Source organism: Heterodontus francisci, chromosome 41 (genome assembly GCF_036365525.1).
Source record: "Heterodontus francisci isolate sHetFra1 chromosome 41, sHetFra1.hap1, whole genome shotgun sequence".
NCBI lineage: Eukaryota > Metazoa > Chordata > Chondrichthyes > Heterodontiformes > Heterodontidae > Heterodontus > Heterodontus francisci.
The window spans coordinates 17,138,454-17,155,515 of NC_090411.1; the positions used below are offsets into that span (position 1 = coordinate 17,138,454).

General features: G+C 43.3%; 1 protein-coding gene across 2 annotated transcripts in view; it reads left to right on the forward strand.

Annotated features, from left to right (window-relative positions):
* The window catches only part of LOC137353282 (guanylyl cyclase C-like), a 97,632-nt gene that overhangs the window by 25,459 nt on the left and 55,111 nt on the right, over positions 1-17,062 (forward strand). For both annotated transcript variants that reach the window (XM_068019385.1, XM_068019386.1), the window contains 2 exons: positions 8,111-8,207; positions 10,505-10,619. In XM_068019385.1, coding sequence (XP_067875486.1) covers positions 8,111-8,207; positions 10,505-10,619 — 212 coding nt within the window. The remainder of the gene's footprint in view (positions 1-8,110; positions 8,208-10,504; positions 10,620-17,062) is intronic.

The window sequence follows — 17,062 nt, forward strand, 5'->3', positions numbered from 1 at the left end:
TCAACACCATCCAGGACAAAGCAGCCCGCTTGATTGGCACTCCATTCACAAACGTTCACTCTCTTCACCACCGACGCACAGTGGCAGCAGTGTGTACCAACTACAAGAGGCACTGCAGCAACGCACCAAGGCTTCTTAGACAGCACCTTCCAAACCCGTGACCTCTTTCACCTAGAAGGACAAGGGCAGCAGATGCATGGGAATACCATCACCTGAAAGTTCCCTTCCAAGCCACACACCATCCCGACTTGAACAATATCGCCGTTCCTTCACTGTCGCTGGGTCAAAATCCTGGAACTCCCTTCCTAACAGCACTGTGGGCGTACCTACCCCACATGGACTGCAGCGGTTCAAGAAGGCAGCTCACCACCACCTTCTCGAGGGCAATTAGGGATGGGCAATAAATGCTGGCCTAGCCAGCGATACCCATAGCCCCAAGAACAAATATTAAAAAGTTTGATACAGTGCCACACAACAGACTTATGAGCAAACTTGTAGCTCATGGAATAAAAAGGATGGTAGCAACATGTATACAAAATTGGCTGTGTGACAGGAAACAAAGAGTAGTGGTTAATGGATGTTCTTCAGGCTGGAGGAAGGTTTGTAGTGCATTTCCCCAGGGATCAGTGTTGAGACCCTTGCTTTTCCTGATATATATTAATGACCTAGACATTGGTGTACAGGGCACAATTTCAAAGTTTGTAGATGATACGAAACCTGGAAGCATTGAGAACTGAGGAGGCCAGTGTAGAACTTCAAAAGGACATAGACAAGTTGGTGGAATGGGCAGACACGTGGCAGATGAAGTTCAATGCAGAGAAATATGAAGTGATTCATTTTGGTAGGAAGAACATGGAGAGACAATGTAGAATAAAGGGTACAATTCTAAAGGGGGTGCAGGAGCAGAGGGACCTAGGTGTATATGTGCATAAGTCATTGAAGGTGGCAGGACAGGTTGAGAGAGTGGTCAATAAAGCATACAGTATCCTGGGGGAGGGGCTTCGTAGCTCAGCCTAATCCTGTCTCACCTTATGTCTGCGGGATCAGGATCAGTGGCCCTGGCTAATTCTGTTCCCTTCCCTCACTCATGTGCAGCTGTAGAACCTGTACTGCTGGCCCATCTGAGCCCTGCAAAAGCACAGACACGGGTTGGAACCTCCGATCTGTACCCCTCTGCTACAAAGTGAGCCAGCAAGACCAATATGCCTCCCTAGTTTTAATGTTTGGAACTGTTGGATCATAAAGCTGGTGTGTGAGGTGATCTGGTAGGTGGGAGACTGAAGTCTCAATTGGAATATTGTCGCTGAGGGTGCTTCAGCTGTGGCTCAGACTCATAAGATCATGGGTTCAAGTCCCACTCCAGAGAATTGAGTACATAATCCAAACTGACATTCCACTGCAACACTGGGGAAGTGCTGCACTGTCAGAGGTGTCAGTATGGAGGGGGTGCTGCACTGTCGGAGGGGCAGTAGTGAGGGAGTGCTTCACTGTTGGAGGTGCTACCTTTTTGAATGAAATGTTAAAAACACAGAAGAACTTTTAGAACTCCACTGATTTCACCTGCCTTTCGCAACCCCGCTCCCACCGACTTGATTTAGATTTAGAGATACAGCACTGAAACAGGCCCTTCGGCCCACTGCGTCTGTGCCGGCCATTAACCACCCATTTATACTAATCCCATAGTCCTACCACATCCTCACCTGTTCCTATATTCCCCTACCACCTACCTATACTAGGGACAATTTATAATGGCCAATTTACCTATCAACCTGCAAGTCTTTTGGCTGTGGGAGGAAACCGGAGCACCCAGAGGAAACCCACGCAGACACAGGGAGAACTTGCAAACTCCACACAGGCAGTATCCAGAATTGAACCCGGGTCGCTGGAGCTGTGAGGCTGCGGTGCTAACCGCTGCGCCACTGTGCCGCCCTTGCCTTCTCACTATTCACCAATCCTGCACTGGGGAGCTGTGTTGGTTGGAGAATTAGGGTTCAGTTCAGTGTATGGGGGTGCATTTGTACTCAAGCCATTTACCCGCTATAGTGAATGGATGGTAAATCCATTAGGCTCCCTAATAACATTCTCTCAGACCTCATAAACAGAAAGGATTGAGTTGCTGCTACTCCCACGTCCTAATGAAATCACAAATAATATAAGCCACCTTCTTAATTTCACGCACTAATTTTTCATAAAAATTAATTTTATTGATTTTTAAAAAATGAAATGAAATGTGAAGTATACTGAATTTCATTAGACTGCTTCTGGTGGAATCCCAGAGCTCCTGAACCTCTGCTGCCACATTTGTGAATGTCTCCTAGAAATTAACACAATAAATGGGGTCAGTTAACAACAAAAACTTGCATTTATATAGCACCTGTAATGTAACAAAACATCCCAAGGTGCTTCACAGGAGTGTTATGGAACAAAATTTGGCACCAAGCCACACAAGGAGATATTAGGCTGGGTGACCAAAAGCCACGTCAAAGGAGCATCTTAATGGAAGAAAAAGAGGTAAAGAAGCAGAGGTATTCAGGGAGGGAATTCTAGGGTTTCGGGCCCAGATAACTGAAGGCACAGTCGCCAGTGGGGAAGTGATTAAAAACCAGGAGTGCTCAAGAGGCCAGAATTGGTAGAGGGCAGATATTTCAGAGGGTTGTGGGGCTATAGGAGATTACAGAGATAGGGAGGAGCACGGCCATGAAGGGTTTTGAAAAACAAGGATGAGAATTTTAAAATTGATGTGTTGCTTGACCAGGAGCCAATGTAGATCAGCAAGCAAAGGTGTGATGGTTGCACGGGACGTGGCGCAAGTAAGGACCCAAGCAACAGAGTTTTGGATGAGCTCAAGTTTGCAGAGGGTAGAATGTGGGAGGCTGGCCAGGAGTGCATTGGAATAATCAAATCTAGAGGTAACAAAGGCATAGATGAGGGTTTCAACAGCAGATCAGCTGAAGCAAAGGCAGTGTTGGGCATTGTTACAGAGGTGGGGAAATAATTTAAATTATAAAATAATTTAAACACATTGAACCAGTGCTGCAGGAATTAGGTGACAGGCGGATAATGGTAGGCAGGGGGAGGGTGACAGTTGGTGGTGGGAGTGCGGGAAGCAGTTGACCCCAAACAGCTGTCTTAAATAGCTGACCCCTTTAATAATTCAGTTCAAGTGGAGCCTGCGTAATTTACACCTATGGTGATGGCAGATGGACTACAGTGGTTCAAGAAGGTGGCTTAACACCACCTTCTCGAGGGTAATTAGGGATGGGTAATAAATGCTGACCTTGCCAGCGATGCTCATCTCCCATGAAAAAGTTTTAAAAAAGATCGGCGCCCTTTGCCTCCAAAAGGGGGGTTGCTTGGGGTAACCGGGGACAGTGTAAGCAGCGGGGACCATTGCAGCTCTTATCACCGAGCCATGCTCCTTATGAATGTGGTTCCCTGCTTCAATTGGGGGATTGGTGAAACTATCCTCACATCTTCAATTCCTTCACTCTCCAGAAACTCAACTTGAACCCATTCATCCTGGTAACCAATTGCACAATTCCACCGCCCTCGAGGTGAAAAGGTTTTCCTTCTTATCCTTACCATTTAGGTCTGAGATGAGGAGAGATTTCTTCACCCAGAGAGTGGTGAAACTGTGGAATTCTCTACCATGGAAAGCAGTTGAGGCCAAATCATTAAATATATTCAAGAAAGAGTTAGATATAGTTCTTGGGGTTAATGGGATCAAGGGATACAGGGAGAAAGCGGGAACAGGTTACTGAATTTTGATGATCAGCCATAATCATATTGAATGGTGGAGCAGGTTTGAAGGGCCGAATGGCCTACTCCTGCTCCTATTTTTCTATGTTAACACCGCCTCCATAACAAAGTCACTTCAGATTAACTCACTGTCGGTGAATGTTTCTAAGATGTGATAAGATGCTATAAATTGCAAGGCTTTCTTTTACTTCTCATTTTTAGATTGTGCCTCCAGTATTTGATTCCTTACATCCCAAATAACAACAATTTGCATTTATATAGTGCCTTTGACGTAGTAAAACATCCCAAGGTGTTTCACAGAAGCGTTATGAAAAAAAATTTGACACCCAACCAACATGAGATATTTGAACATGTGACCAAAAGCTTGGTCAAAGAGATAGGTCTTAATGAGCATCTTAAAGGAGGAGAGTGATAGAGAGTGGAAAGGTTTAGAGAAGGAATTCCAGAGCTTAGGGCCTTGGCTGCTGAAGGCACGGCCACCAATGGTGGAGAGATGAAAATCAGGGATGCGCAAGAAGCCAGAATAGGAGGAGTGCAGAGATCGCGAAGGTTTGTTGGGCTAAAGGAGGTTAGAGTTAGCTAGGGGTGAGGCCTTGGAGGGAATTGAAAACAAGGATGAGAATTTTAAAATCGAGGCGTTGCTGGAGTGAAAGACAATGTAGGTCAGTGAGCAGGAGATGATGGGTAAATGGGACTTGATATGAGTTAGGATACAAAAATACTGCAGGTTCCAACCTATGGAGTGACTTGAATTCACGTGAGACCGGTAGATCCCTGGTGAACTGTACATTCAAGTTAACCTGTCAGCAGGTGGGAAAATACCCTCAGAACCCAAGATTTATGGGCCACTTACAGCTTCAAATTGATTATGTTAACAAGATAACACTTTTTTTTTTCAAATGAAATCATAAATCTGCTTGTTATCATTACTCAGCAGACATTCAACTTCTCAGTGTTTTTTGCTGCTCGGCTATATACTCTGCTTTCCACCTTCAATAAAACAATTCCTGCTGAATACCCTGTTGTTAAGAACTACTGCACAATACACACTCTTGCCGCTTTACTCTGCCATTCTGCATTCAGCAGAAGTTCAGCCCAACTTCACTAATCAAACCAGTTCATTGGCATTGGTACAAAGTTCACGGGTTGATTCCTTCTTATTCTGCTCTGGCCCAACTTGCTATGCAGTCGGTTTTCTCATTGCATGGTGCCTCATATGAAATGAGTACTTTGAATCTGCCTTTACCAAAGAAGAAGATTTTCCCAAAATCATAGGGAAAGAGGAGGTAGTTGAGTTAGTGGATGGGCTAAAAATTGATAAAGAGGAGGTATCAGAAAGGAATTACTGTACTTAAAGCTGATAAGTCACCAGGATGGATGGGATGCATCTGAGGATGTTGAGGGAAGTAAGGGTGGAAAAGGCAGAGGCATTGGCCATAATCTTCCAATCATCTTTCGATACAGGGGTGGTGCCACAGGACTGGAGAATTGCAAATTTTACACCCTTGTTCAAAAAAGGATGTAAGGATAAGCCCAGCAACTACAGGCCAGTCAGTTAAACCTTGGTGGTGGAAGAGCTTTTAGAAATTATAATCGAGGACAAAATTAGCAGTCACTTCAACAAATATGGATTCATTAAGGAAAGCCAACACAGATTTGTTAAAGACAAATCATGTTCTCTGATGAGATAACACTGAGGATTGATGAGGGTAATGCAGTTGATGTGGTGTATATAGACTTCCAAAAGATGTTTGATAAAGAGCCCCATAATAGACTTCCCAGCAAATAGCCCATGGAATAAAAGGGAAAGTGGTAGCATGGATATGAAGTTGGCTGAGTGACAGGAAACAGAGTCGTTTTACGGACTGGAGAAAGGTATACCTTGGGTTGTCCAGGGATGGTAATAGGACCACTGCTTTTCTTGATACATATTAATGATCTAGACTTGGGTCTACCGCGCAAAATTTGAAAATTTACAGATGACACAAAACTTGGAAGTATTGCGAACTGTGAGGAGGATAGTGATAGACTTGAAGAGGACATAGACAGGCTGGTGAAATGAGCAAGCACATGGCAGATGAAATTTAATGCAGAGAAATGTGAAGTAATGCATTTTGGTAGGAAGAACAAGGAGTGGCAATATCAAATAAAGGATACAATTCTAAAGGGGGTGTAGGAACAGAGGGACCTGGGGGTATATGTGTACAAATCGTTGAAGGTGTCAGGGCAGGTTGCGAAAGTGGTTATAAAGGCATACAGGATCCTGACTTTATAAATAGAGGCATTGAGTATAAAAGGAAGTTGTAATAATTCTGTGCAATTCTGGGCAAAGCACTTTAGCAAGGGTGTAAAGGCTTTAGAGAGGGTGCAGAAAAGATTTGCAATATTGGTTCCAGGGATGAGGGACTTCAGTTACATGGATAGATTGGAGAAGCTGAGGTTGTTTTCCTTAGAGAAGAGAAGGTTGAGAGGAAATTTGATGGAAGTGTTCAAAATCATGTGAGGTCTAGTCAGAGTAGATGGATAGAAACTGTTCCCATTGGCGGAAGGGTCAAGAATCAGAGGACACAGATTTAAGGTGATTGGCAAAAGAACCAATGGTTGCATGAGGAAAAGCATTTTTGCGCACCAAGTGGTTAGGATCTGGAATGACTGCCTGAGAGTGTGGTGGAGGCAGATTCAACCGGGGCTTTCAAAAGGGAATTGGATAAACACCCGAAGAGAAAAAATTTGCAGGGCTACTGGGAAAGGTCGGGGAAGTAAAATTAGCTGAGTTGCTCTTGCATAGAGCTGGCACAGACTCAAAGGTCTGAATGTCCTCCTTCTCTGCTGTAACCATTTTATAATTCTATGTGAGCAGGATTTTTTTGGGGAGGCCTGTCCAATTAGGATGAAAGGGTTTGCATTTCTGGGTGAGTCCTTAAAGTTACAGAATGTTACAGTGCAAAAAGCAGGGCGTTTGTTTTATCAAATAAGGGTCAGGGTTTATCTCCCTATGCAGGGCCAGAGCTCAGGGTTCCTAATCCTGATTGCTACCCAGTGCCTCCTACTGGAAGGTAGGTATGTGTGGTGTGAGGTAAGATTAGCCTTGTCTCTGATTCCTCCCACCCAGTAGTTTACTGACACTGACTGACTTGGGTCTCAGCTGTGATTCAGTGGATAGCACTCTCACTTCTGAGTTAGAAGGTTGTGGGTTCAAATTGTACTCCAGGGACAAGCACACAATCCAGTCTGATACTCCAGTACAGCACTACGGGAGTACCACACTGTTGGAGGTGCCGTCTTTTGGATGGTATGTTAAACCAAGACCCTGTTAGTTCTCTTGGGTAAACGTAAAAGATTCCATGTCACTATTTCGAAGAGGAGCAAGAGATTTGCCTGACTAACATTTAGCCTTCAACCAAAAAAAATTATCTGGTCATTATCACATTGCTGTTTCTGCTAATGTCTCAATCTTTACCTCTGTTTTTCTTACAAAAGCAAAATACTGTGGATGCTGGAAATATGAAACAAAAACAGAAAATGCTGGAAACTCTCAGCAGGTCAAGCAGCATCCGTGGAGAGAGATACAGGGTTAATATTTCAGGTCTTTCCAGCATTTTCTGTTTTTATTTCCATATTTTTTGATCTCATTACGCTTCTGTGAAGTACCTTGGAATGTCTTATGACAAATGCTAGTTTCTTCTACTGACCACATCGCAATGCTTCCTGAAGACCACAGAAGATATTCCCTTATTTACAAAGCATTTACTGGGATGCAACAATTGATCTCAACTTCCTGGGCTAAAGAAGGTGGTGATGGGGCAGAACTGAGCCAGGGTCCCTGCTTGTGAACACCATCCATTGATCCTTGATAGAAATGATGCGGGGATGTGGGCTGGAACATCCAGCCTTCACCTGTGATGGCCATCATAGTAAAATACTAGGCCAACACTTACTGTCTGGGCTCACAAAGGCAGTATGGGTGAGGTGCAGGAGAGGAGGCGGAATCTACCGAAAAGCACCCCAGAACCCCAAGGGAAAGGGGGAAAATGTAGCAATGCATTATAAATTGATACATGTGGAAACATAGATACTGTCAGCAATAACATTATTTTGCTAAATTTACTATAAAAAGGAATCAGCCTTCAAAAGGGAATGGGATAAATAATTAAAGGAGAAAAAATTGCATGGATTTGGGGAAAGAACAGGGGGAATGGGACTAACTGGATTGCTCTTCGAAACAGCTGGTGGAGACTTTGTGTCAAATATCCTCTTTCTGTGCTATGCTATTCTATGGTTCAAAATGGGGGGTAAAGGAAACAATGGGAAAGAATCAATATGCATTAATCTAACTGTTTTTTACTCACAGTGATCATCTTGTGTGGGACAAGCAGCGACATTGAAACATTACTACATGGAGCTAACCTGGACAAAAATATTGTTATCATTCTACTGGACCTGTACAAGTAAGTACCATATCTTTAGTTTAGGCAATTATTCATACTGACCAAAAGATGCCAGTGCTGGACAATCTTTTTGTCATTAATCCCAACGTCAGGTACAGCATTGGTTAGGTAAAGAGTAAACTCCCCCTAAACTGTCCTATCAAACATAGAAAAATTATTGCACAGAAGGAAGCCATATGGCCCATCATGTCTGTCCTGGCAAAACACTCCCAGGACAGGTACAGCACGGGTTGGATAAAGAATAAAACTCCCTCTACACTGTCCCATCAAACACTCCAAGGGTCAGGAACAGCACAGTTTAGATACAGATTAAATCTCCTTTTTATACCATCTCATCATCACTCACAGGACAGGTAAAGCACGGGTTAGATACAGAGTAAGGGCCATCTAAACTGTCGTAGACTGTTCCCTCTGCGACTCCCTGGTCTACTCTTCAATCACCCTAACACCCGTTCCCCTTTCCTCAGCACCTTAATGTGCAAGCACAGGAGATGCAACACCTGCCCTTTACCTCCTCCCTGCCCACCGACAGGGCTCCAAACACTCCTTCTAGGTGAAACAACGATTTATTTGTACTTCTTTTAATTTAGAATACTGTATTTGGGGCGGCACAGTGGCGCAGTGGTTAGCACCGCAGCCTCACAGCTCCAGCGACCTGGGTTCAATTCTGGGTACTGCCTGTGTGGAGTTTGCAAGTTCTCCCTGTGTCTGCGTGGGTTTCCTCCGGGTGCTCCGGTTTCCTCCTACAAGCCAAAGACTTGCTGGTTGATAGGTTAATTGGCCATTATAAATTGCCCCTTAGGATAGGTAGGTGATAGGGAAATATAGGGACAGGTGGGGATGTGGTGGGAATATGGAATTAGTGTAGGATTAGTATCAATGAGTGGTTGATGGTCGATGGGCCGAAGGGCCTGTTTCAGTGCAGTATCTCTGTAACTGTAACTGTATTCGCTGCTCATGATGTCTCCCCTACACTGGGGAGACCAAACCCAGATTGGGTGATCACTTTGCTCAGTCAGCAAGCATAACTCTGAGTTTCAGGTTGTCTGTCATTTTAATTCTCCACCCCACTCCCACTCTGACCTCTCTGTCCTCAGCCTCTGACAGTGTTCTAATGAAGTTCAGTGGAAGCTTGAGGAACAGCATCCCACCTTTTGATTTGGCACTTTACAGCCTTACATTTCAACACTGAGTTCAAGAATGCTCCCATTTTTTCAGACAGCAACCGCTGGTAATGATTCTGCTATTGCCATTTCCACCTCCTCAAGCCCCATCTTTTGTTTCTTTAAAGTCCCATTACCATCTCCTTTTGCCTTGCACCATCATCTCTTTCATCATTTCATCTCTCCTGCCTTCCATCATATCACGCACCTCAATCAAGATGTGTGATATGATGGAAGGTCAATCAAGGCAATGCAGTAGATATTGTATGTCTGGTCTTTCGGAACGCATTTAACAAAGTGCCACACAGGAGGTAGAAGGAGGCAGGAGTTAAAAAGATAGAAGCCCATGGAATTAAGGGGAAAGTTGGGCTTTAGATCCAGAATTGGCTCAGTGACAGGAAGCAAAGGATATTGGTAGATGGATGTTTTTCAGACTGGGAGGTGGTATGCAGTGGTGTTCCCTAAGGGTCAGTTTCAAGCCATTACTCTTTTCAATGTTTCTAAATGCGTTGGCACATTTTGTTGCCTTTTGTTTCTGGTGCCAGCACACAATAACCACATTTATTGAATTCTCTTTCACAACCAGTCATAGGGTTAGAAGAAGAGGTGTGTGAGAAGGCTCATGTGGAGAATAAATGTCATCAGAGACCAGTTGGGCCAAATGGCCTGTTTCTGTGCTGTAGGCTGTATGTAATTCTACCACATAATCGGCGCAGGTTTAGAGGGCTGAATGGCCTGTTCCTGTGCTGTACTGTTCTTGTTCTTTGTTCTTTGTTCACATGTTGGGTTTTGAACTCACGAATTCCTAGGTTTGCTGCTCCTGGGAACGTTCAAAGCTGGCATTTTCACTACCACTGCATTTTTTAATGTCAGATTGTGGTTCTATGGTTTGTCTCGTAGTGAGGAAGGTCTTGGTCCCAATTAGCACTTTTTCCAACAGATGGCTGAAGTAGAGTAGTTGGCCTGTAGTCAGGCGAGGGGTATGAACCCACAATCTCACAGTGCCAGGCTGCTGATCCAACCTCTTTCAAGGGTCTATGAATTGCTTTACTCCTAAGCACAGGTGATGCCGTTGGGTGGGGGCATGTTGTCTGTTGTCTTTCTCACAACTATGCCCCTTCCTCTCTCTGATAGCCACACCTATTCTCCTGAGGCCGATTCGATGGATTACATGAAGCAAGTCTTGGTGGTGACCCTACTGCCCCCTGTTTCCAACCATACCTCACAAGAGGCCAGCAACACCTCATTGGTAAGAAGTAAATCTCCCTGAATAGGCTTGTATTAGGATCAGGTCCAGTTGGTGCCTCCTTGTTCAGGTTGTTAAACCCTCAAGAGAACAGTGACTGATGGCCAGGTGTGATTTGTATTCCACACCTTAGGTGTAAGATGACTTTTTATTTCCCTTTATCTTTCCCCTCCGATTTTATATCTCCTCTTCGAAAGGTCACCTGACCTCAGCAAAAGGGCTGGTGTGTGAAAAAGGGGTTCCTTTTCATTACAACACTGACACCAATACTGGGACAGGAGGGAGGTGTACTGAGCAGACAGATGCCACCTAAACTGGGATGGGACCCATGTCCTAATGGGAAGGGTAAATAGGAAGGTGGCAAAGGCTTTAAACTAGTAAGACGGGGTGAGAGGGGTGGGGATGGGGGGATTGTCCTGGAAATGAAATCAGCCTAAATATAAACAGGAAAGGAGAGCCTAGGGAAGAATAAACTAAGTGAGGGCTTCGTTGGAAAGGGGGCAAGTAGAATTATGAAACAGGAGTGCAGAATGATGGTTAAAAATCAAGTAAGAGGAAATGCTATTAAAAATGAGTTAAACTATCTGTACAACAATGCACACAGTGTCCATAATAAAACAGGGTAACTGGAAGTAATAATGCATTGCGAGGAACCAGACATAATAGGGATTACTGAGACAAGGCTACAGAAAAATCAGGATTGGGAATTCAACGTTTATGGGTCTAATGTATTTACATAGATAGAGAGGGAAAAAGGGGAAGTTGAGTAGTTGTACTTGTTAGAGAAAATGTAATAGCAGCAGAAAAATGTGACACAGCTATCAGTAAGACGAATAGAATCCATAGGAATAAAGATAAATGATAAAGGATCAAACACATGAACTGGGATAGTCTACAAACCACGTAATAGTGGAAGGGAGTGGAGGAAGAGATATGCAAACAAATGAGGGAAATGAGTAAAAACATAACATAGGATAATAACCATGTGAGATTTCAATATCCTGATATTAATTAACCAGAAGAGGCAGGTAAAGGTGATAAGGGAATAGAGTTCCTACAATGTGTACAGAACTCCTTTCTATCCCAATGTAAGAAACCCAACAAGGGAGGATTCAGTACTGGATCTAGTAATGGGGAATGAGGCAGAGCAGACAAAAGTAATAAGGGGCCATGACCAGAGATAAAGGAGCATAGAATGGTCACGGAGCATGGTGCGAGAGGCCGTGACTGGAGATAAAAGAGCACAGAGTGGTAGTGGAGCACAGAGAGTGAGGCTGAGGACAGAGCGGTCAGAGAGGTTGAGTCCAAGACCGAGAGGAAGGTCGCGTGAGGTAAGTCTACAGGTAATTTAAATTTAAATTTAATCAACCTATAATGTAAGCTAGATCAATAAATTAGTATTAAAACTAAAAGTAAACTAATTTGATAAAATACATAAACTTTAACTTATATTTTATACATTCTATATTGTATAATTGATCATACAATTATGATCAGTGTTTAATTAATCAGATCTGGGGATAAAATTAAAATTAAATAAAGAGGGATGGTAACATTAAAGGGTTCCTAATTTTTCATTAAATTTAAATCTGAGACATAGAGGTATTAAGAATCAAATAAAATTATTTAAGTTCACCTACCTATCAAATAAAGTGATGTCAGCACAAGTGAAGAAGCTGATTGGTGAATAGCTGGTGAGTCTTTATTTAAGTCTTAAATTTATTTCTGTTACTTTGGTTAATAGTCTAATAAATAAAGAAATTGCAGGGCACCTCAGTCCTGTGAAATGCGCATCCTGTTCCATGTGGAAACTCCAGGACACTTCTCATGTCCTGGGGAACCCAACATACATAGGACGTGTCATCAGCTGGAGGAGCTCAAGCTCCAAGTTTCAGAGCTTGAGCAGCAGCTGCACTCAGTGGTGCATCCACAAGTCTGAGAGCTATGTGGACAGCACATTTCTAGAGGGGGTCACCCCGCAGCTTAAGAATGAGCAGGCAGCAAGGGAATCATGAGAGGTCTAGTCAGAATAGATAGAGAGAAACTGTTCCGATTAGCAGAAGTGTCAAGAACCAGAGGACACAGATTTAAGGTGATTGGCAAAAGAACCAATGGCAACATGTGGAAAAACATTTTAACACAGTGAGTGGTTAGGATCTGGAATGCAATGCCTGAGAGTGTGGTGGAGGCAGATTCAATTGTGACTTTCAAAGGGGAATTGGGTAAGCACCTGAAAGGAAAAAAATTGCAGTGTTATGGGGAAAGGGCTGGGGAGTGGGGTTAGCTGAGTTGCTCTTGCAGAGAGCTGGCATGAACACGAAGGGCTGAATTACCTTCTTCTATGCTGTAACTATTCTATGACTCTAAAAATGGAGGAATATTTCAGCAGTAGTGACCATAAAATTATATGCTTCATGACAGTAATTGAAAAGGACTTATGTATGTTAAAGACCAGGGTAATAGATTGGAGAAAAGCTCATTTTGAGGGGACGAGAATAGAACTTGGGAAAATAAAATGGACAATATTGGCAAATAATGATGTAGAACAGCAATGGGAAACATTTAAAATGGTGTTCCACAGAGTCCTTGAAAAATATATTTCACTAAAAAAGTAACAGTCTAAACACTAATGAGTCACCAAGTATGAATAAAGACAAAGGGAAAAAATTGAGGTTAAGGAAAAAGACATACACTAAGTACACGGTGGCTGTGGTGGGGAAGAGACGGTTGCCCACTCCTCCTGGAATGTGTCTTTGCAAAGCAGGTGTGGAAAGAGATGCAGTGGTTTTTGTCGAGGTTCATCCCAAGCAGCTCTGTAACACAGGAGTCTGTGCTCTACGGGCTGTTCCCAGGGACGCACACTGAGACAAACATCAACTGCTGCTGGAGGACTATCAATTCGGTGAAAGACGCCCTTTGGTCTGCCCGATACTTGCTGGTCTTCCAGCGCAAAGAGTTGTCCACCACCGAATGTTGCAGACTGGCACATTCCAAGGTCCAGGACTACGTGCTGAGGGACGCACTAAAGCTTGGGGCAGCCACAGCAAAGGCTCAATGGGGAAAGACCACAGTGTAAGGTCCCCCCACCAAGCTGAACTGAGGGGCTGGATCCATGGGAAACCCCTCGAACTGTATCGGAAAAATTTTTGTTTGCTGTAAAATGTAAAAATGCTAATGGCCTGACAAATGAAATAGAAGGGTTGTGAAGCAACTCATGATTGTATAGAAGGAAACTGATCTCCCTTGCAATGTTTGTATTTTTTGGTACTGTTTGAAACTGTTTGTCAATGTAATTTTTACAGATTTTTATGAATAAAGTATATTTTGGAAATAAAAAAAAACTAAGTACATGGCCTGAGGGACAGCATGACAAGGGAGACTATGAAGAGATTAGAAAAGCAATCAAAAAATAATTAGGAGGGCAAAGAGAATCTATGAAATTAAATTATCAAGGAACATAAAACAAAATAGTAAAAGATTTCACAGACACAAGAATGAAAAAAGGAAAATCAGATGGGAAGGGGCCACTGAATGATGAACTTGATAATATCACAGGCAACAATAGAGGAGATATTAAATAATTACTCTGCTTCAGTATTTACCAGGGAAACAGGACAGGTGGACATGACATTGGATATTGAAATTAGAAATGAGATAACTGCATTTAAAATAAAGAGTGGGGCAATATCTTAGGAAGAGACAAAAGCATTGCTACATATTTTTAATAATTCATTGGAGAAAGGTGTATGCCAGAAGATTGGCAGCTAATGTTATAACTGTATTTGAGAAAGTGTTACAATCTCATTAAAGACCAGTAACTTTTCTTTTTTAAAAAAAGAAATCTGAAATCCCAGCTATTTACTGAATGAAGCCACAAGATTCCACGATTTCAATCAAATTAATTTTACCATGCACGAGTCAAATAAAGCAAACACTAAATACTATCTTACATAGTCACTTATACTTTATAGAAATTGAAAAGTACAATAAAGCACCATCGCTTATCCTTTACCATGGAATCCTTAACTCAACCTTCCCCTTTCCACTTTGACTTCTGCCCTGAAAATCATTGGCTACTTATCAGACTCTTGAAGGTTATGCTCTTGTCCTAGGTCAGCTCCAAAGATTTCCATAGCTCTGTTGTGAGGTATGAGATTTCTCGGGTCTTCTACCAATTCAGTAAGTGAACCCTTTCTAAATCTTGTCATGTAGGCCCCCACGCAGGCCCCCAACATTAATTTCGCCACATGGACATCTAACTTCAAATTGTTGCTGGGAAGAAAAGAGGGCCTATTACAAGGAATTGTCAAGCCCCTCGCCGGAAAGACATTTTTGCATACTAGCAGACAGTGTTGGAACAAAGGAACCAGTCTCTGCCTCCAATACACAGAACAGATGTGGTCAGACCAGTTTAGTCACATGACTAACTGGCTGTTGGAACTGAGAGTTTTAAATTGGAGAAACTGTGTGTTTGAAGACAGAAAGCTCCTGGATTGAGAACATCTCTCTCCTGTCTGCTCCCATCTCTTTGAAGATATGAACCCCAAGAGAGAAAAGTCTCCTACAATGAACAAGGTTTAAGAAGAATACAATGCCCCAATGAAAAGCAAGAATTATCTCCAAGCAAGGCCTCTACAGTGACCTCGAGGAACTGCAACAAACTCTTCAGATATTGCCTCAAACCTCTCCACTTTATCTTCTGATCCTTTCTGCCTCTATTTGCATGTGTGTATTGCATATGCATGCTAGTATAAGCGTGTTGTCTGTCCGTAGGCATCAACCGAATTCGAGTTTAAGTTTTAATAAATTTCACCTTTCTTCTTTAAATCTAAGAAAGCCTGTTTGTGCTCATTTCTTTACCTTATAATTGGAAAGTGGTGAGTAAGGATTCACCAAGGGGGAGCTCAAAACAGTGTGTTTAAAAATAAAACCCTGTTACAGTAAGACCAGGTGAAGGCTGAAAGGAAACCCTAGACACCTTTCTCAGCTGATTGTAGCAATCTCCTTAATCCCCTAACGTTTGTGAACTCCCAATCCAAGTTTAGGGGTCACGGATGGTCATGCGTAGCGACATCAAAAACAGGAAATTCTCCCCGGTTCCTGAAATCCTTTAACTTCGGGATTCCATAGCTATAACCCACTAGCTGCTAGTTTTCTCTCTCATGCCGTTTCACTGCCTTCGTTTTTTTGCTCCCAGCCTGGCAATACCCAGACCTCTAATCACCTTCTGGAAAAATCCAACAGTCAAAACCCCCACTGAATCATTTATCACTATGGTATCAGAAGACCTTTGGGATGTCTGATAAATATTTTAATTAATTTAACTTTTAGCTTCAGAACAAAACCTTTGATTCTCAGCTTACATGAATAATTCACATTACTAATGAAGACAGGGCAATTCTCTTCAGACTTACTGGGGGGAATTTTATGCTCTCCCCCGTGGTGGGTTTGGAGGTGGAGAGAGTATAAAATTGAGTGGGGCGGTGGCAAGGGGGTGGATTCCGCCATCATCCCACCTCCACCAAAATGTAGTCCGGGGTGGAAAAGCCTGTGAACAGCCTTCCAGCCCCACCACCAACTGAGGCCCTTAATTGGGCAATTAATCACCAATTAACGGCCTCGTCCCACCACCGCTGCAATTAGCTGTGCGGCGGGCCGCGGGATAGGGAGTCCCTTGTTAAAAGGCACTTAGTGCCTGAATGAAGGACCCGGCATTGGGAAGAGGGGGGCCCCTGCTGACAGCTACCTCCTGCCTTTGCTAGCAACCCCCCAGAGCCCCGTCCCCTGTGACCCCTACCCCACGAGACAGCTCCTGCCCTGGCCTGGGTCTAGCGCTGCTCCTGGGTCTCCGATAGATACTCCTCTGTCAGCAGCTACCACCTCCATGGTGGCGCTCTTCTGTGGAAGAGCTGCCGCCCTCTGATTGTCCAGCAGTTCTCCAAGGGCGGGTCTTCCGGTGACAGAGTCTTTAATCCTGTTGAAGGATCACTGCTGTCCACTTAAGTGCCTGATTGGCACTAGATTTGGTGGGCCTTCCGGAGAAGAGGCGATGCAGGGATCTCGGCGTCACATTTTATTCAGACAGCAAGACCACATTGCCAGCATAAATTCCCAGCCACTGTCTTCAGTTCATTAACTAAATGGGTCTACCTCCTGTTTTACGGCTCTCTGCCTCTAACTCTGACCCTGTAAGTACACACGGAAAGACTTTTGAAGTGTAAATACCTTGGGTGGTCTGACAAATTGCGCATTCCAGAGTTTTACTTACCTTACATTTACAATTTTAATTTCTCCAAAGCTAAAAAGTATCTCTAAAAATATTGATATAAACCATGAAACTAGATGATTGTAACAAAAGGGAAATAAAAAAGTCCAGGGAACTATAGGCCGGTAAGCTTATCATCAGTGTCAGGAAAAATAATGAAATCCCTATGAAAGGAGAGAAT